The sequence below is a fragment of the Talpa europaea genome (genome assembly GCF_964194135.1).
Source record: "Talpa europaea genome assembly, chromosome: 14".
NCBI lineage: Eukaryota > Metazoa > Chordata > Mammalia > Eulipotyphla > Talpidae > Talpa > Talpa europaea.
In genome coordinates, this window is record NC_140082.1 from 73573876 (window position 1) to 73597378 (window position 23503).

At 36.3% G+C, this 23503-nt stretch overlaps 2 protein-coding genes across 2 annotated transcripts in view; one reads left to right on the forward strand and one right to left on the reverse strand.

The window, feature by feature from the left end:
- Window positions 1–23503, forward strand: part of LOC311184215 (ankyrin repeat domain-containing protein 26-like) — a gene marked incomplete at both ends in the record, with an annotated part of 60666 nt that overhangs the window by 32980 nt on the left and 4183 nt on the right. The window contains 10 exon segments of the mRNA XM_084254059.1: window positions 397–478; window positions 480–581; window positions 1075–1212; window positions 4381–4957; window positions 4960–5340; window positions 6672–6820; window positions 9720–9790; window positions 10122–10215; window positions 22134–22224; window positions 22227–22245. Coding sequence (XP_084110185.1) covers window positions 397–478; window positions 480–581; window positions 1075–1212; window positions 4381–4957; window positions 4960–5340; window positions 6672–6820; window positions 9720–9790; window positions 10122–10215; window positions 22134–22224; window positions 22227–22245 — 1704 coding nt within the window.
- On the reverse strand, window positions 11970–12494 carry LOC311183600 (AP-1 complex subunit sigma-2-like; the record flags this gene model as incomplete). Its single annotated transcript, XM_084253146.1, has 1 exon — window positions 11970–12494. One exon carries the CDS (start codon window positions 12492–12494, stop codon window positions 11970–11972), a length of 525 nt encoding a protein of 174 aa, XP_084109272.1.

Below are 23503 nucleotides of genomic sequence, written 5' to 3' on the forward strand. Positions count from 1 at the left end.
AAAGTCTCCATTTTATTAGTAACTAAATTATCTATCCAAATGGCAGAGGAATAATACCTGTGTAGAAAAGGTGCTTTTCAGCTTTTACTTTACTGAATAATTTAAGACTTTATTTCCTACCATAGAGTTACTATTAAGGAAATTTACTGCATAGGAGAATATGTTTTTATTGCTATCTTTCAAAGATATATACATCTTTTGGAAGAGGTTGTAGCAAGAAATAAAAACTTACAATCTAAAAAAGACAGTAATTTAAGAATATAGAAATTTTATTAGGTTAATGAGCTCATCATTTGAACAAACCGACATGGTTCAATCATGCTTAGAAATAGATCATGAAGTCAACTTTTTATTTTTTAACAAAGTGAATATTAAGGTAAGCATATTTAACTGCAGATTTACCTCGAAACAAGAAGAAGTGAAAAGAAGAAATTCAGATACATTATGTGAAAAAATTAGGGAGCAGTTAAAAAAAAACAGAAGAGCAATATCATAAAGAAGTTGAAGTGAAACAACAGCTTGAACTTAATCTTCAAATACTAGACATGGAATTAAGGACACTAAGAAATAATTTGAATCAGGTAAGTAATCTTTGGTAAGAAATTCATATTTCTAATATTTTATCAATACTATAGTATAATTTTCATTTAATGTATATTATTAGATTTAAAACAAATCAAAAATATGAACTATGCCATCTATAGCCACAATGATTAATTTATTGCAGTGCGAAGAATCTAGTAGATGCTTTTATATGTTTTCTGAATGAAGGAATGAAGGTAAATTAAGCTTCATCATTAGCCTGCAAGTTAATTTTGTTTTCTTATGTTAAAATACATAATTGCCTCAATGCTATGGTGGAATTAGTTAAATATTCTGTAGAGACATTGTTTGTACCTGTGTGCTCTATGACAAATGTAACTCTCCTTTAAGTTCCAATTGAGTTAGTCTGTAGAATAGAGACCCTTGTACTTAAAAAAGCCAATTCCTTTGAACATTTTTTAGAAAGACTTTGAGCTTTTGACTTTGTTTTTAATGGTATAAGACCAAAAACTTAATGAAACTTGTCTCTAGGTTGTAGAAGAGCGAAATGACACTCAGAGGCAGCTCTCTCGAGAACAGAATGCCAGAATATCTCAAGATGGAATTCTGACCAATCTCCTTTGCAAACAAAAGGAGATAGAAATGGCTCATAAGAAAACAAATTCTGAGGTATTTTCTTTAGTTGTTTTCAAATATGAATGTATATGTATTTGTATGGGCATATGTTTTAAAAATCAACACTATATGCATCATGGAAAATATGGAGGGTTTTTAAATGTATATATTTGTGGGGGGGCATTATTTTTGGATCAATAATTGAAATAATAAATAGTATTTTTAATATTTTTGGGCCATTGGGTAAAACAATAAAATTCTTGGCATCTTTGGGCCATTGAATAAAATAATATGCTTAATTCAAATGTACTTGTCTGCAGTAATCAAGTAGTGACATATGCAAATGTCTCCCAAAGGAGAGGCTTTTAATATTTTCTATAGGGACCAGTGAACTTTCTATAATCTCAAAACTTTTGTTACTAGCAATAGATGTCCAGTTTCTGGCAGTGATTTCACCTCCTTGACATATTAGAAATTAGTTTATCACTTATACTTATGGTGAGGAGAAAAAGGGTAACAAGTTCAGAGACTATGTTTTCAATTTCATTTTCCTACATTTGAAAAGTGACAGTTTAAACCCACAGATTTATGGTCAACTAATCTTTGACAAAGGAGCAAAGACTATGCATTGGAGCAAAGAAAGTTTGTTCAATAAATGGTGCTGGGAAAACTGGGTCGCTACATGCAAAAGAATGAAGCTTGACCACTACCTCACACCATACACAAAAATCAACTCAAAATGGATTAAAGAACTAGACATAAGACCTGAAACCATAAAATATATAGAAGGAAACATAGGCGAAACACTACGTGATTTGCACATCAAAGACATCTTTACAGACACATCACCCAAAGCAGTGATAGTAAAGGCAAAGATAAACAGCTGGGACTACATCAAATTAAAGAACTTCTGCACAGCAAAAGAGACAATAACAAAAACAAAGAGAAACCCCACCAACTGGGAGAACATTTTTGCACCCAACACTAATGATAAAGGACTGATCACAAAAATCTGCAAAGAGCTGATGAGACTCAACAACAACAAAGAAAATAATCCAGTCAAAAAATGGGCAGAAGAGCTAAAAAGAAACTTCTCTGAAGAGGAAATGCAAATGGCCAACAGGCATATGAAAAAATGTTCAACATCACTTGTCATCAGGGAAATGCAAATCATAACTACCATGAGATACCATCTTACACCAGTGAGAATGGCACATATTAAAAAAAAAAAAAACTAGCAACAACAAATGTTGGCGAGGGTGTGGAGAAAAAGGAACTCTTCTGCACTGTTGGTGGGAGTGCAAACTGGTCCAACCACTGTGGAGAGCTGTGTGGAGATTTCTGGACCTACTAAACATAGAGCTTCCATATGATCCAGCAATTCTAGTCCTAGGTATTTACCCAAAGGACACAGAAACATCAATTCCAAAGAACACCTGCACCCCTATGTTTATAGCAGCACTGTTTACAATAGCTAAGCTTTGGAAACAACCCAAATGCCCAAAAACAGATGACTGGATCAAGAAGATGTGGTACATATATACCATGGAATATTACTCAGCATTCAAAAAAGATAAACCCATGCAATTTGCAGCAACATGGATGGCGCTGGAAGGGATCATGCTCATCGAAATAAGCCAAAAAGAAAAAGAAAAATACCGTATGGTCTCACTCATAGCAGGAATCTAGAAAACTTAAATAAGGGACCAGGAAAATGAATAACTATAAGAAAGTGAAAATCAAAATCAACAAAAAACTATGAACCAGAGATACTTTTAGGGGGGTGGGGGCGGGAGGGGAGGGATTGGGGTCAGAATGGGGGGGCTGCAATTGTATGGGGAATATAAAAATAAAATTTATTAAAAAAAAAAGAAAAGTGACAGTTTGCTACAAACAGTGCTCTATTTCAGTAGAAAGAGCTTTAGAAAATAATGATAAACTATAGTATGTACTTTGTGATAATTTATTGAAAAGTACTATATTCCTAGTAAATCAGTTCAGTTTATGTTTCCCCTCTTTCACATTTCTTACTATTTTAAACATAATGAAGAAGAAATAAAATTTATTGCATTCACAAAGAGTTTCATGATTTTTTCAGAAAGTTCTTTAAATTTTGCCTCATTTACCATTAGTATTTTTGTAGCGGAGCTTGACCGAAAAGCATGGGTCCTCTGCTCTCGAAAGAAAGAATTCACCAAAGAGCATGAAGTGTTGTCAAACCAGAGAGGGTTTATTAGAGTGCAGTCAAAAAATGCAAGGGAATGGCCCCTGGACAGGACTCTAGATTGATTCCCTGAGGGTAACCCAAGACCAATTTTTCAGGAGTCTTCAAGGATCCTGTCTCCTGCTTTGAGATGTCTGGGTTCTGCAGAGTGGAGCACAGTGTTTGATCTTTCATGACTCTGGAGGTCCCGTGTTGATCAGGGCTGCAGGTAAACCTGTGGAGTGTCCCCATATGCCTGGGGAAAGGTGATTGCTCATGGGCACACACAGTATTGAATAAAACAAAGTGGGTATAAGCAGAGCACTTACAAAAAAATACAGTCTCTCCAGTGTCCATCATGTCTTCCTGGCCCCGGAACCATCTGATGGCCAGGTGGCTGTTAACTGGTGTGATCTGTTCCTACCCCTACTTTTCCATATGCCCTATTTTATTTTGAATTAGAAAGCTTCTTTTGTATTTGTATGTTTATGTTAGAGAAGTAGTTGCGATTTAATAGAAGAGCACTCATGGTAGAGTAGGAAGATTCTGCAAACTAGCTTATAGTTTTGACCTCTCCATTCCAGAACTGTGATAACTCTGTGTATGTGTATGTGTGTATACACACACACACACACACATAAATCTTTAGTACAATGCCTAGATTTACCAGCTAATAGTAACTTTCATTCTATAGCTGACTATTAAGAATGCTAGAAAAGTAGGAAAAATATGTGGAATGAATCTTAGATAAAAAGAACTTTAGGAAGTTTAACCTGTCTAAATACATTCATTAATCTTTATTTCTGCCTCAGGGTTTGTTGTAATTTAGAGCAAGGTCATTCCAACTTTGAGGTTTTTTCAAAAACTCAAAATTTTTTCACTTTCTTGGATTCTCTGTCTTCAATTAAATTTTTAAACTTTCAGGCATCTATGCTTATATAATTTTTTTTAATTTCAGAAGAAATCATGATATGTTATTTTATTGAGTGCTAGATAGAAGTCTCTTGTGTTCTATTTAGGTTTCTGATATCTATGAAAAAGAAAAAGATCTGGTGCATAAAAACCTCATGTTGCAGGATGAAATTGCAATGCTAAAACTGGCAATAGATACAATAAGAAATCAGAACCTGGAAAAGGAAAATAAATATTTTGAGGACATTGAAATTATAAAAGAAAAGAATGATGATCTTCTCAAGACACTAAAATTAAATGAGGAAACATTAACTAAAACAATATCCCAATATAGTGGACAGCTTAATGTTCTGAAGACTGAAAATTCAGTGCTAAACTCTAAATTGGAGAGTGAAAAACAAAACAAAGACAGACTAGAAACAGAAATTGAATCCTTCCGTTCTAGACTGGCTTCTGCTATACATGATCATGACCAAAGTCAGACATCCAAGAGAGACCTAGAACTTACTTTCCAGAGGGCAAGAGATGAGTGGCTTTGTTTACAGGACAAAATGAATTTTGATGTGTCTAACCTAAAAGATAACAATGAGATTCTTTCTCAACAACTTTCGAAAGTTGAAAGTAAACTCAATAACCTCGAAATTGAACTCCATCACGCAAGAGATGCTCTCAGAGAAAAGACTTTGGTTTAGAAAGGGCACAAAGAGAACTAAACCAAACACAGAGTCAGAAGAAGGAAATTGAACAGATGTATCAAAATGAACAAGGTAAAGTGAATAAATACATTGGAAAGCAGGAATCCTTAGAGGAGAGATTATCTCAGCTACAAAGTGAAAATACATTGCTTCGGCAGCAACTGGATGATGCTCACAACAGAACTGAAAATAAAGAAAAGATGATAATGAATATCCAAGATCAGTTTCAGGATGTGGTAAATAGACTTCAAGCTGAAAGTGAAAAACAAGGTCTTGTGCTGGAAGAAAGGAATAAGGAGTTAATCAATGAATACAATCATTTAAAAGAAAGGATGTATCAGTATGAAAATGAGAAAGCTGCAAGAGAAATAAGTATCCAGAAAGATAAATATTTTTCAATCTTCCTGAAAGAAAATTCAAAGTAATCAGTGTATTTGCTCTATCAGCTTAGAGGCATACCATGTATCCAGCAAATAAAAATTAGACCAGAGAGGCGCACTTTACACTGTCAAAGACATTGTACCACCTATGAAATTTTAAGAAGGCTACTTGTAACTTGTTAATAGATATAGACTGATGTTAATAATTTTGTCTTATACTGCTAAAATAATCATTTTAATCTGTCAACACAATTTTAATACCATGATAAAGCAGATAAATGTAGATGTTCATACTAAAATGATTGTTTTGTAGACTACCTTGACCATTAATTTCAGATTTCCCAGTGTACTTTTCCTTTAAGTAACTTTAAAAAGTTCCTTAAGTAACTTTTAATATATTTTAATTGGTTTTGTTGTGTATGTGGATTTTTTTGCTTGTTTACGTCAATTTGATTTCACTTTGGAATATTTTGGTCTCAGATCATATATTCTTGAGCCCACTCAATTCTTTAAAGGCATCTACTTTTCATTAAATCATAATTTAGGACAAATGTGATGTTAGGAAATTACTATTTGATTTACTCTCCCCACTGCTCTTTTTGATTTACTTTGAACATTTTTAAAGTAAGTCACTCAAGACTTAATTCAAAGCTCAGTTATTATTAATTGGTCATAAGTTTGTTCAGTACTAAAAGAATTGTATCTCTATGTGATTTGTTAATTTGCATTGGATTCCATACTCAGACTATGTGGGTTTATGTATAGCAGGAATGGAGTGAATAGGGGAGAGTTGGACCAGCTGAGGTCAGAAAGTGAAGTGGCGGCCAGGTTTTATACCTCCAGGTTTGAAAAGGCCATCAGAATTACTTCACTTTTATTCTGAGAGAGAAATGTATTGGAAGGATTTGAGCAGATGATTGACTATGTGAGGAACCATGAAGTTAATTTAAACATCTAGTAGAAAGAGGGAAGAGGTTTAACAATATGAAATTTACCACCACTAGGTTCTTTGTATATTCTTATCTCCTTTTGAAACTTCAGTGGCTTGTAATAATTCACAAATTGATCAGGGGGGAGTGCACGGTGGGGCTGAATCCTGTCAATTTAACACAGTAATGATTATGCAGGAGGCTAGCAGGAGGATGATTATGCAGGAGGATGTCTTTAATCAAATTCAGTAAACAGAAATTGTGTATATATGAGGGAAAGAAGGTAAACTGGTGATTTTCCCCCATATAACATGTGTTAGCATTACATATTATTAACATAATTTAATAATAAGATGATTTATGACATCAGTAATAGATATGTCTTACTAGGTAGGTGTGAGACAACGTCAACAAGAACTGGCTGATACCCTAAAAAAGCAATCCATGTCAGAGGCTTCGCTGGAGGTTACTTCACACCATCGTATTAATTTAGAGGAGGAGATACAGGATTTAAAGAAGAAATTAAGTCAAATCAGAAGTCAAGTACGTATGAAAATTAAAATATTAAGAGTTAATCTCTAACTGGTTACATAATACAGTGTTACCAGTACTGTTTTTCATGGACATCTTTCCTTTTTTCATTATTTTCTCTATAATGTATTTGTTTCTTAAGCTTTGGCTTTATTCTGTCATATTATACAATAGAAACTTACCATTCCTCATACAAGTTGAGAGACTTTTTTTCTACTAAACTGTTTTTTAGTACTCTCTATTACTACAACGAGGCAAGCCAGATAAAGTCACAGGACAATGTTTAATTGAATGTTCCAGGATGTTGTCTTTTCTCCTTATCTTTTGTGTATGAATATAGAGTCCGTGCATGTTTAATCATTTTAGATATGTTGTAAAAGCACATAAAAGATCATATATAATATATACACTGAAAATAGAGAATTAAGAGACTACCTGCCATTGGAATTTTTAAAAAGCTTTCAAATGCAATTCACATGTCATACAAGTCAGTCATCGAAAATGTACAATTCAGTAGCTCTTAGTATATTCAGAGAGCTGTGAAACTGAAACTGAATCAATTTTAGAACATTTTCATCACCCTCAAAAGAAGCCCTGTATCCCTTAGCCGCTATCCCCAGCCCAGACCAATCTATTGTCTGTCTATGTTTTTTAAAAAATATTTATTTATTTATGCATACAAGAGCTGGGATACAGACCAGAGATGCAGGGGTGAGAGGACTCACCAGAGACAGAGTGGGGAGCAGAACAGGAAGACTGACTGAAATACACTGCTGAGGGGAGCAGCAGGCGAGTCAGGAGAGGTCTGCTGTGTCATGTGGGTAGCTCCCTGGCCAGGGATCAAACTCGTGCTCCAGTGGCTATGGATGGCTTCATTGTACTGCGTCTTAACCCCTTGTGCCACCAGGGAGGCCCCTATCTATCTATTTTTATATTAATGAATCATACCGTATGTAGCTTCTCTCACTTAACATAATGTTTTCAGATTTCATCTGTGTTATAGTACATATTAGTGCTTCACTTGTTTTTACTGTCAAATAATACTCTATTCTATGGCTAAAGCACTGTCTAGTTAGTGGACCTTTCTTGTGTTTTATTTTCCCTACCTTAAAAATGCTGCCATGAACTTCCATTTTCAAGTTATTGTGTGTGGATCTATGTTTTTATTTTCTGATATTAGATTTTTAGCCTCTGCTTTCTCCTCCTCTTGGCCTTTACTCACAATGTTCTTCCTGTCTTCAGTTTCTATTTCTTTTGCTTAATCCTGCCTTCATTCAGACCTAGTTCAATCTCTCCTTGTGCATGAAGCTTTCTCCTACTGCCTTCTCACTGGTCATACTCTCTTCAGTGCTTGTCAGTCTATATAAAACATTTTAGCCCTTAACTTTGTATTGTTTTAAGTATTTTTCATGAGAGATAAAGTCTTATAAAAATTGAAAATTTTTGCGCTTGACAGTTGTTTAGATAGAAATTAAGTACTTTATGCCACACCAATAATTTCTTCTTGGAGATATTGATAGAATAAAGCTTTTATTCTAAATGTATTTCAATGAATAGTATGAAATTAAACACTTAATCTAAGAGGCATTAACTGTTAATCGAATGTTAATTTTCTTCCCTCAGTATGAAAAGAAAATCTAAATTTACCTTCATTGTGCAGTCAGAACTGAACCTACAGACTTACAAAGCTTTGCCCATTGTGTAACTGTGGGAGTGGCTTTTCTGGAATGCCATGTCACATAACCTTAATTGACTCATCAGAGTACTGGCCAAAGCAGCCCAGCATTAACAGTTGCTGGGAAAGAATTGATTTGGGTACTCTGATTTAGCAAGGAAGTCCAGTATTTCCAAGTCAGCGACTCTTTTGTTGCTGCCTGTGGTGATCACATGATCATGTACTGCTTAATCCAGTTGATGTTTTCTTTGTAGTCCATGAGTCCCAACAAGAGTGCAGAGAGAGAAGTGTGTTACAAATGATTGCAAGTAGAAAAAAGTACATTGGCTAGTGGAATTGGTGAAGGGTTTTGAAACACTGAAGTTAAATTCTGGGCCTCATGTTCCCCATTTATTGCTACTTTCAATGGTACCAGTGATTTCCCTGTAACTTGTTTAGGATACCACGGTGCACCATCTGTATAAATTATCCAATGTAATTAGAACATCAAATATAGCAACAATATAATGCTAATTGCAGAGTTAGAACTTATGTGCCATGCACACTTCTAATTACTGTATGTATATTTGCTAATTTAATCTTGCAACATCTCAGTAAGTTAGTACTATTATTATTTACATTACACAGATGAAGAAACTGAGACAAAATTTTAAGTAATTTACTTAAGGTCACAATAGAGACTTAAGGTCTGGTAGAGATGGGCTGTGTCCCCGGCACCTGTCTCCTATGTAGGTGATTGCATCTCAAACTATTCCATGAAACATCTAGTTGTGACTTCAAGCAGCACGTTAACTTTTATAATCACTTAGAAAGCTGTGGTCATTCACACAGTTAATATTTAAATTTATACTTGAAGAGGTGCTTAGAATACAAAAATATAAATGTTTGCTATAAGGTAATTTTCAATTTTCCATCTTTCTCCATCTGACCAATTTATAAATTTGTGTATGATTTGATAAAATATAATTTAAAACATAATTTTGTATATCAATATTAGAGGAGAGATTGATTAACATTCCTGTAAAGGGTCAAATAATAATTATTTTAGACTTTGTGCACCCCAAGGTCTTTTTTGTAACAATCAAACTCTGCCCTTATGGCAAAAAAGTATCCAGAAACAATATACAAATGAGAGCATATGTTTGCATTCCAATAAAATTTTAGTTAAAAAAGCATGTAATGGCACATTTGTCCTAGATTACTAGTGAATAAAAATTTTTTTTTTCTTTATTTCAGTTGCAAGAGGCACAGGATGGACATACAGAGGCCGTAAGATGTGCTGAGAAGATGCAAGATCACGTGCAAAAGTACATTTTTAAAACAGCACAAAGAACTTGAGTATTTATAAAGCAGATGAGCAGTGTCATATAAGAACTATGTGTTATGATATTATTGACATATCAGTGTTAAGTTGGGCAAAATTTTGAGCACTTAGCTCTTGAAGTGCATAATTTTTATGTTTTTTCTCAATCATATATATAACCTACAAAGCAAAAGTTAAAAAATACACAATTGGCTAATCATCTACTCTGCATATTTTTAATAATTTATGTAATTGCACCCTCAGATAGTTGTTTAGGATTTATGTGGTTGCTTTTGTTTATGTGTGAGATTAATATTTTAAAATATACATTCTAGGCTTGAAACGGAAAATGCAAAGTTTAAAGGTACAATCAAAAAACAAGCATGCAAAATTGAACAGCTTCAGAAAACTCTGCTAAGTACAAATACGGTAAGTCAAGTCTCTTAACTTCTGTGAAAAGGAATTTTATTTCTCCAGTGGCAGTATGTTTCAGTGGTTTGGACAATATGAAAGGCCTCAATGGTAAACTTATTTATTATATTCATATTGCTGCTGCTTGTTCCTGGTAGTGTAGTTACACTTTGTAGTAGAGGAAGTTAACTGACTTCATAAAATGTGTTATTTTTGTGATAAGATTCTAGTAAAAAAATTGTATTAGTCTAAAAGCAGTATTACTACATTTTGTTTATCCATCGATCGATGAACTAGTTTTTCCACCTTCAGATTATTACTGATGATGCCTTTGAGACCACTGGCACACAATGGCCTGTTTATTTATTTTTTTTACATGCAATACTTTTATTTTAGACATGCAAGGAAAGCTCTTTCAGAATATTTAAAGCAAGTAGCTGTATACAGATAACAAAAGAAGCAACATCTTGTTACAGCACACAGCATCCAAAGCAAACAGGCATGAGACAATGCATATTTATGCAGCATCAAAACCAGATGAATAACATTGCAGGGCAGTGGAAAAAAATGGAAATGAGGCCTGTGTTTCCCAGTGCTTTCTACGTGTGATTCTAAATTTTGTATTTGGTAGGCCATCCTGGTGCTGTAAATGAACACAGTACCTGAGAATGGTAAGAATGGAAATAACGGATCTGCATACCTGTCCAGTGTACATCATCAATAGGTCTTTCAGTGGCAAACCAATTCGAGCATCTTTTGAATTTATTGTTTGATAACGTACTAAACTTAGGCTTCAAACTCTTTAGATATAAATATTAGTTATTTGGTACTTTTCCTTTTACAATAAAATATGTTGCATGTTTTATTAAGAGTATACACAATAATGATCAATAGTAATGGTTTTAATATTTAGAAATATAAAACTACAGTTAACAATTTAATAAGTATTTAAATGAAGGCTTAATCTGTTATAAAACAAGAACTACAAAAAGTGGTATTTAAATATTAACTATATAAGTAAACCCAATATTAATGCTTTGAAGGGGGTTTACTTTCCATGGAACTGATGACACTGCATCAGAGACTTTGGACAGTTTTCTGATGATTCCTAAAGGGACTGATTGTTCTCGCTAGCAAAAGGTGATTCCATGAATGTGGCATTACACATTTCTTAAAACCTGTGCTTTACTTTCAATATTATATACTAATACAGATTTTTACTTTCTTGTATTATTTCCAAATATGCTTTTATGTGATACATTAGAACACATTAGCTCATTTGTTCATATAGACGGTGTAATATAATCACATAAATATAGTTTCATTTCTTTCAACATTTTCAGACCAAAGCACACTGTGTATCATGGCACTGCGTATTTCAATCTAGTGTTTCACTTTATCTTCTTTGGTAAACATTTGAAAGATTACTAGGTTTTTCCTTTTGGAGGATTAATCACAGATGGTTCAAAAATGGTGACATGTATATGGTTTAAGATAACATTACTCTAAACATTCAAGGGTCATATTTTTTCAAGAAGAAATTCAATCATTTGAGAGCAGGAATAAGCTACATCAAGAACACATATAGAATGAAAATAAAACCCAAGAAAGACGTGCAAGCAAGGACCAAAATACAGTTGTATAGGTATTGATTCTAAAATGTTCTATTATTATACGAGATAATATGAGTCACCAAGCTGAGGATATTTTCTTTCATAAGCATATCAGCTTTCTATTTCCTCTGAAATGCGGCATACCCGGTGAGCAGTCACTTAGTACTCAGGCACATTAAAATATTCATGGCGTGGCTCCTGCAGGAGATCGGCCTGCTCAGTGGCTTTCAGCACGTTTTTCTTGGATGTTTCCTGAACTTCTCCTCCCAAAAGAAACTCATCCAAAATAAAATAAGCCTTCTCAAAATTAAAGATGATACCAAGCTCACACACACTGCCAAAGTACTTGTCAAGTAATTCCACGTAACGATGAATTATTTCCAAGGTAATTAGTTCATTGTCCTGGTCCTCAATAGCACAGCAAAAATACAGGCTCTCATATCTTTTGTAAACAATCTTCAAGTCTCGCCACTCAAGAAAGCTGCACATTTTAGGTTTCCGGGCCAAAACGGATTGAACGAGTTCTCTTGTGATCTTTTTCTTCTCTTTGTCTGACAGCGGGACATACCATTTCTGGAGTCGAAGCTTTCCTTGACGACTAAAAAGCAACATGAACTGCACGGCGGCCGCGGGCCACCGGCGCTGCTGGGAAGCCCCTGTCGCCAGCTCGGGCAGAGCAGCCATGTAGCCGCGGGGAGGGAGCCGGCTGGCTGACCACAACTTCCTCTTTGAATCTCTACTAATATTTTCAATGTTTAAAAATTCCTCCAAATTTGAATCCTGTTTTGATCTAGAATTCTGAATTTTTCGTGTTACCTACACCTTTTGGTGAGATTTTGGAATTGATTTGCTTTTAATGTTGTAATATGTTCTATTCATCAAGAATGAATAGTCTGTCATTGTGCAAGCATTTTTCTGGAAGGAACATACTTTTCTCCTTTAAAGATTTTAAAAATGAGTGCAGAGCGCGTCCCCGGCACCGGCATTTTGCAGCAGGGACCTTTCTTGCTGGAGACTGTGTGAACCCAGCAGAAGGCTCACCGAGGAGACAGAGGTTAAGCTGGGAGGCTTGCCCATACCGGGCACCTTCTAGCCTGCAGTTCCAGCCCAGAGGGGAGCAGCACCCACCGCTGGGGCAGACCGGGCGTGCAGGGGAGCGCGTTCCTGCATCGCCATTTTGCAGCAGGGACCTTTCTTGCTGGAGACTGTGTGAACCCAGCAGAAGGAGACAGAGGTAAGCTGGGAGGCTTGCCCATGCTGGGCGCCTTCTAGCCTGCAGTTCCAGCCCAGAGGGGAGCAGCACCCACCGCTGGGGCAGACTGGGCGTGCAGGGGAGCGCGTTCCTGCAACGCCATTTTGCAGCAGGGACCTTTCTTGCTGGAGACTGTGTGAACCCAGCAGAAGGCTCACCAAGGAGACAGAGGTAAGCTGGGAGGCTTGCCCATGCTGGGCGCCTTCTAGCCTGCAGTTCCAGCCCAGAGGGGAGCAGCACCCACCGCTGGGGCAGACAGGGCATGCAGGGGAGCGCGTCCCCGGCACTGGCATTTTGCAGCAGGGACCTTTCTTGCTGGAGACTGTGTGAACCCAGCAGAAGGCTCACCGAGGAGACAGAGGTTAAGCTGGGAGGCTTGCCCATACCGGGCACCTTCTAGCCTGCAGTTCCAGCCCAGAGGGGAGCAGCACCCACCGTTGGGGCAGACCGGGCGTGCAGGGGAGCGCGTTCCTGCATCGCCATTTTTGCAGCAGGGACCTTTCTTGCTGGAGACTGTGTGAACCCAGCAGAAGGCTCACCGAGGAGACAGAGCAGGGACCTTTCTTTGCTGGAGACTTGTGAACCCAGCAGAAGTTCCCCAGAGGAGCCAGTGGTGAGCTGGGAAGGTCGCCCAAGATGCCGGCCAGTACCAGCAACACAGTGTCACAAGGAATACGGCAAATTAGAAAACAGGCAGTAGGGAGTAGAAAAACCACATGCAACCCAGCAACTCCTCATCAAAAAAGCACACCGCAAAAAGAAAACCATCTACCAGATTGCAATGACAGTAACTTGGAAGAACTTCTGAGCCTTCCAGATAGAGAATTTAAAATTGCTGTGATTAAAAAACTGACAGAAGTCATAAAGGAAAACAATGATAAGGGGAAAATAATTAATGACCAGAAGAATGAAATTGAGTCCCTAAAGAGGGAAGTAAAAGAAATGCAGGAGATCAAAGAATTAATGGAGACGCTAAAGAACTGTGGGAAAAGCAATGAAAGCAGAATAGATGAAATGGAAGAACGAATAAGTACTCTTGAAGACACAGAAATAAAAAGAACTAAAACAGAAAAGGAAGGAGAAGTACGAAGGAAAAAGACCAAAGAAAGACTTCGGGAACTATCTGACTCCATGAGGCAAGGAAATATAAGAGTTATAGGAATCCCAGAAGGAGAGGAGAGAGATGTAGGAACAGAGAAAATATTCATGGATATAATTGAAGAGAACTTCCCAAACGCGAAGAAGGATCTGAAAATTGATACACAAGAAGCAAGAAGAACACCAAACTTCCATGACGAAAGGAAAAATACAGCAAGACACATAATAGTAAAGCTCCCTAGAATCCAAGACAAGGAAAAAATAATGAAACTAACAAGAGGGAAGAAACAGATAACATTCAAAGGGAAACCAATCAGACTGACATCAGACTTCTCTGAAGAAACACTACGGGCAAGGAGAGAGTGGAGGGACATAGTCAACAGACTCCAAGAAAACAGATGCCAACCAAGAATACTCTATCCAGCAAAGCTCTCCTTCCTCTTTGAAGAAAGAATATGGACCTTCCCAGACAAACAGAAACTCCGGAATTTCATTACAACTAATCCCCCACTCCAAAAAATACTACAAGGAGTCCTAAAGCCAGAACCTCAGAGGGACGAATAACAACAAAAAAAGGCCAAAGAAAGTTATTAAAAGAATAAATAAATAAAATCAAAGGAAAGACAAACACAATGGTAAATACAGATGCTAACATATCAATACTAACTCTAAATGTAAATGGACTAAACTCTCCAATAAAAAGACACAGAGTTGCAGGCTGGATTAAGAAACAAAACCCAACCTTTTGCTGTCTCCAGGAAACACATTTAGCTGCAAAAGATAAAAATAGACTCAAAGTTAAAGGATGGAAAACAATTCTACAAGCAAATGGACCAAAAAAGAAGGCAGGAACAGCTATACTCATATCAGATAAAACAGATTTCAAACTTAAAAAGATAAAAAGAGACCCCAGTGGTCATTACATTATGATCAAGGGGACAATACTTCAAGAAGAAATAACACTCATTAACATATACTCACCAAACGAAGGAGCACCAAAATATATCAGACAACTATTGGCATCTCTGAAAACAGACATCAGAGAAAACACATACGTAGTGGGAGATTTCAACACACCACTATCAACAATGGATAGATCAACAAGACAAAAAATAAGTAAAGACACTAAAGCTCTAAATAAGGATCTAGAGTGCTTGGGCTTAACAGACATCTATAGAACACGAAATCCAAAAAAAACCTGAGTATACATTTTTCTCAAGCGCACACGGATCATTCTCTAGGATCGATCATATACTGGGGCACAAGACAAACATCAACAGATACACCAAGATTGAAATCATATCAACCATCTTTTCTGACCATGAAGGCATCAAACTAGAAATAAACCATAAAAAGAAGGCAAGGTACTCTCCTACCTCGTGGAGATTTAAACCCAAACTACTGGAAGTCCACTGGACTAACGAGAAGATAAAAGAAGAAATTAAAAAATTCTTTGAATTGAATGACAAGGAGGACACCAATTTCCTAAATGTATGGGATGCAGCAAAAGCAGTAATAAGAGGAAAATATATAGCAATAGATGCTCACATCAAGAAACAAGAAAGAACTCAAAGAAACAACCTAATCTTGAAGCTCAAAGATCTAGAAAAAGAACAACAAAAAAACCCCAAAACCAGTAGAAGAAAAGAAATAATAAAAACCAAAGCAGAAATAAATGAAATCGAAACTAAAAAAACAATCCAAAAGATCAATGAAACCAAGAGCTGGTTCTTCGAAAAAATAAATAAAATAGATAACCCCCTGACCAGGCTCACAAGGGCAAAAAGGGAGAAAGCACAAATAAATAGGATAATAAATGAAAGAGGAGAAATCAAAAGAATAATTAATAACTACTATGAACAGTTATATGGAAACAAGTTCAACAATCTAGAGGAGATGGACAAATTCCTACAACTCCACAATCACCCAAAGCTAGATAAAGAAGAAATAGAACACCTAAACAGACCAATTACAATTAGCAAAATTGAAATGGTAATCAAAAACCTCCCCAAAAACAAAAGCCCAGGACCTGATGGATTTACAAATGAATTCTACCAAACATTCAGAGATGAATTGGTGCCTATCCTTCACAAACTCTTCCAAAAAAATTGAGAAGGAAGTTATAATACCTAACACGTTCTATGAAGCCAACATTACACTAATACCAAAACCGAACAAGGACAACACAAAAAAAGAAAACTATAGGCCAATCTCCCTAATGAGCACGGATGCAAAAATCCTCAATAAAATTTTAGCTATCAGAATCCAACAGTGTATCCATAAGATAATTCACCACGACCAAGTAGGATTCATTCCCGGGACACAAGGATGGTTTAACTTCCGAAAATCAATCAATGTTATCCAACACATCAACAAAAAGAAATATAAAAACCATATGTTAATATCAATAGATGCTGAGAAAGCTTTCGACAAAGTGCAACACCCATTCATGATAAAAGCCCTTGAAATTCTTGGGATACAAGGAACGTACCTCAACATCATAAAGGCCATATATGACAAGCCAACAGCCAGTATCATTCTCAATGATGAAAAGCTGAAAGCAATTCCATTAAGATCTGGAACAAGACAAGGATGTCCACTTTCACCACTGCTTTTCAATATAATACTGGAAGTCCTAGCCTGAGCAATAAGACAAGAGAAAGACATCCAAGGAATCCAAATAGGAAAAGAAGAAGTCAAACTATCACTCTTTGCAGATGATATGATAATATACATAGAGAACCCCAAAAACTCCAGAGAAAAACGAATTCAACTCATCAATCAGTTCAGTAAAGTGGCAGGATACAAAATCAACACGCAAAAGTCAGTAGCCTTCCTATATACAAACAATAAATCTGAACAAGAAGAAATAAAAAAAACCATCCCTTTTATTATTGAAACAAAAAAAATCAAATATTTGGGAATAAATCTAACAAAACAGGTAAAGGACCTATACAAAGAAAACTATAAAACACTGTTAAAAGAAATAGAAGAAGACACAAAGAAATGGAAAAACATCCCCTGCTCATGGATTGGGAGAATAAACATTATTAAAATGGCCATCCTACCAAAAGCAATATACAGATTCAGTGCTATTCCAATCAAAATTTCAATGTCACTCTTCAAAGAAATAGAACAATTATTGATGAAATTCATATGGAATCACCAAAAACCCCGAATAGCCAAAGCTCTCCTGAAAAAAAAAAAAGGGAATGGAGGCATCACACTCCCAGACTTCAAACTCTACTACAAAGCCATAATCATCAAAACGGCATGGTATTGGAACAAGAACAGACATACAGACCAATGGAATCGAATAGAAAATCCAGAAATAAACCCACAGATTTATGGTCAACTAATCTTTGACAAAGGAGCAAAGACTATGCATTGGAGCAAAGAAAGTTTGTTCAATAAATGGTGCTTGGAAAACTGGGTCGCTACATGCAAAAGAATGAAGCTTGACCACTACCTCACACCATATACAAAAATCAACTCAAAATGGATTAAAGAACTAGACATGAGACCTAAAACCATAAAATACATAGAAGGAAATATAGGCGAAACACTACATGATTTGCATATCAAAGACATCTTTACAGACACATCACCCAAAGCAGTGATAGTGAAGGCAAAGATAAACAGCTGGGACTACATCAAATTAAAGAGCTTCTGCACAGCAAAAGAGACAATAACAAAAACAAAGAGAAATCCCACCAACTGGGAGAAAATTTTTGCACCCAACACTAATGATAAAGGACTGATCACAAAAATCTGCAAAGAGCTCATGAGACTCAACAACAACAAAGAAAATAATCCAGTCAAAAAATGGACAGAGGAGCTAAAAAGAAAGTTCTCTGAAGAGGAAATGCGAATGGCCAACAGGCATATGAAAAAATGTTCAACATCACTTGTCATCAGGGAAATGCAAATCAAAACTACCATGAGATACCATCTTACACCAGTGAGAATGGCACATATTAAAAAAACTAGCAACAACAAATGTTGGCGAGGTTGTGGAGAAAAAGGAACTCTTCTGCACTGTTGATGGGAGTGCAAACTGGTCCAACTGCTATGGAGAGCTGTGTGGAGATTTCTGGACCTACTAAACATAGAGCTTCCACAGGATCCAGCAATTCCACTCCTAGGTATTTACCCAAAGAACACAGAAACATCAATTCCAAAGAACACCTGCTCCCCTATGTTTATAGCAGCACTATTTACAATAGCTAAGCTTTGGAAACAGCCCAAATGCCCAAAAATAGATGACTGGATCAAGAAGATGTGGTACATATATACCATGGAATATTACTCAGCATTCAAAAAAGATAAACTCATGCAATTTGCATCAACATGGATAGCGCTGGAAGGGATCATGCTCAGTGAAATAAGCCAAAAAGAAAAAGAAAAATACCGTATGGTCTCACTCATAGCAGGAATCTAGAATACTTATATAAGGGACCAGGTAAATGAATAACTATAAGAAAGTGAAAATCAAAATCAACAAAAACTATGAGCCAGAGACACTTTTTGGGGGGTGGGGGCGGTAGGGGAGGGATTTGGTCAGAATGGGGGAATTGCAATTGTATGGGGAATATAAAAATAAAATTTATTAATTAAAAAAAAAAGATTTTAAAAATGATGAGAGATGCTAGTGAAAGAGTATGAACTGTTTCATCGGGACCTTGAAGAGTAACATAGCACTCCAGCACTCGCATGGTTCAGAAACCATGTTTTCCCATTTACTTGAGTTAATCAGCCTTTCAAAAATTTAATGATCCTATCTCAGAAAAGATTGATGTTTAATGAAGGATGCCAATGTATTGATGTATCGTGCAAACTCTGTGATTATTTACCAAGCAGAACAAGATTCTTCTGTCATCCAGACTCTCCTTTATAGGAGAGGTTTCTTATGATTTAAGGTTAGAAGATTGCATTGCATTGTGAACCCTCAGTTGGAGCATGGAGCAATGAGGTAGATGCATTAGAGACAATGTAGTTTCTTTAAATCGCAATAATTAGATTCCTGCAGTGAATGTAGAACATTCCTACTGACTGGTCCATATTCTTATAGTCTAAGAAACATTGAAAGTTATTCATAGTCACATAATATTAGCATTAGCTTACTTTATAGATACTGTGTTCATAGGAATGGACTGTGAAGGACTGTGGCAGTGCCAGGAGATATCCCTTTATAGTGTCACATAAAAATTATAATGGTATCAAAAATTGAAAATATAAGAATATCCCAAAATAAACTTATTCAAAAATGATGAGTGATTTTTTTACAGATTCTTATAGAAATGAGCTAGAATTATGACATAAAATTATTAGTCACTTTAAGGTCTGTCCTGTGGCTCAAAAATTACTAAGAGAGCTTTCCAGGACTCAATCAATAGACCTAAGTTCTCTAAAAGTTTCTCACCATGTCATGCATCTCCAGGCCTGGATTAAGATATGTGATTAACAGGGAAATGCAAATCAAAACTATAATGCCCAGGCATTAAAGTATATCAGAGTCCAATGGAAGGGGAAATGCAGATGATAGATAGAAAATGCTATAGAATTGAACAAAAGTTACATTTTTTACATAATTAAAGAAGACTTAAATTTTACACCATCTTACACCAGTGGGAATGGCACATATTAAAAAAACTAGCAACAACAAATGTTGGTGAGGATGTGGAGAAAAAGGAACTCTCCTGCACTGCTGGTGGGAGTGCAAACTGGCCCAACCACTATGGAAACCTGTGTGGAGATTTCTCAGCCTGCTAAAGATGGAGCTTCCATATGATCCAGCTATTCCACTCCTAGGTATTTACCCAAAGGACACAGAAACATTAATTCCAAAGGGCACCTGCACCCCTATATTAATAGCAGCACTATTTACAATAGGTAAACTATGGAAACAACCCAAATGCCCAAAAATAGAGGACTGGATCAAGAAGATGTGGTACAAACACATAATGGAATATTACTCAGCAATCAAAAAGATAAGCTCATGCCATTTGCAGCAACAAGAATGGAGCTGGAAAGGATCATGCTCAGCAAAATAAGCCAGAAAGAAAAAGAAAAAAATACCAGATGTCCGACTCATAGCAGGAATTTAGAAAACCTAAATAAGGGACCAGGAAAAAGACTAATTATAATAAAATCAAAATCAAAATCAACAAGCAGCTATAAACCAGAGACACACTATGGCAGGGGGTGGGGGAGAAAGGAGTCAGATCAAAACAAGGGGGGTGGGAATTGTATGGGGACTATAACCAAGATGAAAATGCATACATTGTGCAAAAATGAAAAATGATGTAAAAATATATAAAATTTAAGAGGATATATGATTAACACAATTTTGAGATGAATAATCTGGATTGGGAAGAGAGAGGTAGCTCTAACTGACTCAAGCCTCCATATAATATAGTCAAGTATTTATCTGAAAAGAACTTCAAAATATTTCCAAAAGGTTTGTGAAACAGGAAGTAATCCAAAAAGAAAACCGAGAGAGTTGATAATCTGACCCTTGTGAAAAACATGTACATAATAAAAGAAAAGCAAGACAAAATATGCCGGTCAACCTAAAACGTACAAGGTTAGCAATCTACACAGGTAGTCCACACCTGTGCATTTGGTGTAATAGTCTGAGTATGTGGTTGAGGAAATTGTCTCTGAGAAGTAAACTGGAAGGAAGAGATGGAAATACAGTTGAACCTCAGTGAAGTTGTGAGGGAGGGGTTATCAAGTCTGGAAATAATATGTGATGGGCCTCCCCTGGTGGCGCCTTCCCTGGTGGCACAGAGGTATATCGCTGGGCTGCGAAGCTGCCCACAGGCTCTGCAGCGTCGGTTCAATGCCCGGCCACTGGCGAGGGTCCCACATGGCGCGACAGACCTCTCCTGCAGGGCCCGCTGCTCCCCTCAGCAGTCTGCCTGTTCTGTTCCCCACTCTGGCTCTGGTGAATTCTCTCACCCTCTTGGGCTTCTGACTGTACCCAGAGCTTGTATAAATAAATCTTAAAAAAAAAAAAAAAAAGTGCTGACTGGCAGAAATTTCATGTTGGAACTATCCCTAGCCAGCCAGGGAGCAACCGAAATGGCACAGCAGACCTCTCCTATCTCTCCCGCTGCTCCCCTCAGCAGTGTATTTCAGTCAGGCTGCCTGTTCTGGTCCCCTCTAGGTCTCTGGTGAATCCTTTCACACACACCCCGACCCCCGCACCTCTGGCCTGTACCCCAGCTCTCATATGCATAAAAATAAATAAATCTTTAAAAAATCAGATTAAAATATAACAGAAGGGAATAAATGATGAAAAGATCAGTCTGTTTATGAGCCCAGGCATTAAAGTATTTCAGAGTCCAATGGAAGGGGAGAAGCAGATGATAGATTGAAAAAGCTATAGAATTGAACAAAAGTTACATTTTTACATAATTAAAGAAGACAAATTTATTTAAAGAGAAAAGTAACAGAAAAGGAGAACTTGAATCCTATAGAAGTATGCTTGTAGAAAATGAGTCTTTCACTCATCCTAAAGTGATTCGATCATCATAAATGTAGTGGGACTACATGGGAACTTTGCAAAGATTGTCTCAGAAGGAATGTAATTTAACAAAACCTGAAATATATTGAACTATTGATGAAAATGTCTCTAGGGCATCTTCGGTAACTAAATTCTTTTTTAAAAATTCTTTTTTAAAAATTCATTAGCACTTGGTATTTTATGTGTGAAAACCTCTTTTCAACAAATAAATTTTGGCAGTTTAAATTCCAGGAAGAGTAATAATAAACATGTCAAATCAGCTTAACTTGTTTCAAGAAAAGTCATGTTTTTGAAATCTGTCTTTGCTGCCATCAGGTTTATAAATGACATTTTACAAACCTATCGAAACCCATATTACTCATGAACTGTCAAGAAATTTTTTTAAAGAAGAGTGAGTTTCTAGATTTTCAAAAAGAGTTTTCTTTTAAAGCTTTTATCAAAGCCTGAAGATGAAAAAGAACAATTAAAGAAATATATGGAATTAAAGCAATCTCTGGAACATAGTTTGGATCAAGAAATGCAGAAAAACAGTGAATGGAAAAAGAGATTACTGGGTATGGTTTTTAATATTTCAACCATTAATTGACTTAATTTGACTATTAAAACATAAATACAAATTCATTTTATGTCTGTATTTTTATTATTAAAGAAACCCTTTTAAAAAATTACTTCAGAATCTTAGAACACAATCTGAATGCATTAAATATTAAATTTATTCTTAATGATTTTTTTAAACAATAGTGACAATGCCTTTTGCTTAAAACATCAACTACATTCTTCATCTTCTACCTTGAGTTTTTATTTCTGCAAGCTCTGTTTTCCCTGATAGTCTCTCGTGTTTCCATTACATTCTTCGCTTCAGCATTCACATTACTAGATATCTAAGAACTCTGTGTCATTGCGTAACGTTCATAATTACCCTGACTTGCCTTATGTATTCTTTCTGCTTTTGTTAGTTACAAAATGTATCATTATACAAAAATTTATACATGACTTTCATTTGTTGACATTTTGCTAGCAAGATCACTCCATCTCTTCTTAAATCCGTTTTGGGGAGTCATCATGTATCGCTGCTGTTTGCCTTTCTTCTAAAGCTCTGCTTCTTTTTCCTCAACTCAGGCTTGAAAGATTTTCTCTTTCTATTGAACATCCTCTTTTTATAGATTGAGGTCAGTACATTTTACCAAAATGTATTCTGTGTCTCTTAAAAACATTCAACTGTAAACATGATTTCTTCTTCTTGGATACTGACGTCTGTGTTATAGCTAATATTTATTTATTTATTTATTTATTTATTTTTATAGAGGCATGTTTTATTTGTTTGTTTGTTTTGTTTATACATGCACTGGGTACAGTCAGAAGCGCGGGAGGGTGAGAGAATTCACCAGAGCCAGAGTGGGGAGCAGAGCAGGCAGAGGGACCAAAGTACACTGCTGAGGTGAGCAGCGGGCGGCAGGAGAGGTCTGCGCGCCATGTGGGACCCTCCTCAGGTGGCCGGGGAGCAGCCGGGGATCGAACTGGCGCTGCAGAGGCCGCGGGCAGCTTCGCAACCCAGTGCTCAACCGCTGCGCCCCCGGGGAGGCCCTATAGCTAATATTTAATAGTGCGTTAAGTTTTATATTGACATACTAAATATGGATATGAATAATTTATAAGTCTATATTGTTACCACATTAACTTTTTATCTGCCATAAATGTCATAAAATTTTTCTTTATTTTTTTATAATTTAGATAGTATGCTTTCAAACAGTGGTAAATGGAGACAAATGAGAGGCTCATGAGTGATAGATTTGTTTACTTTATATATAGAAA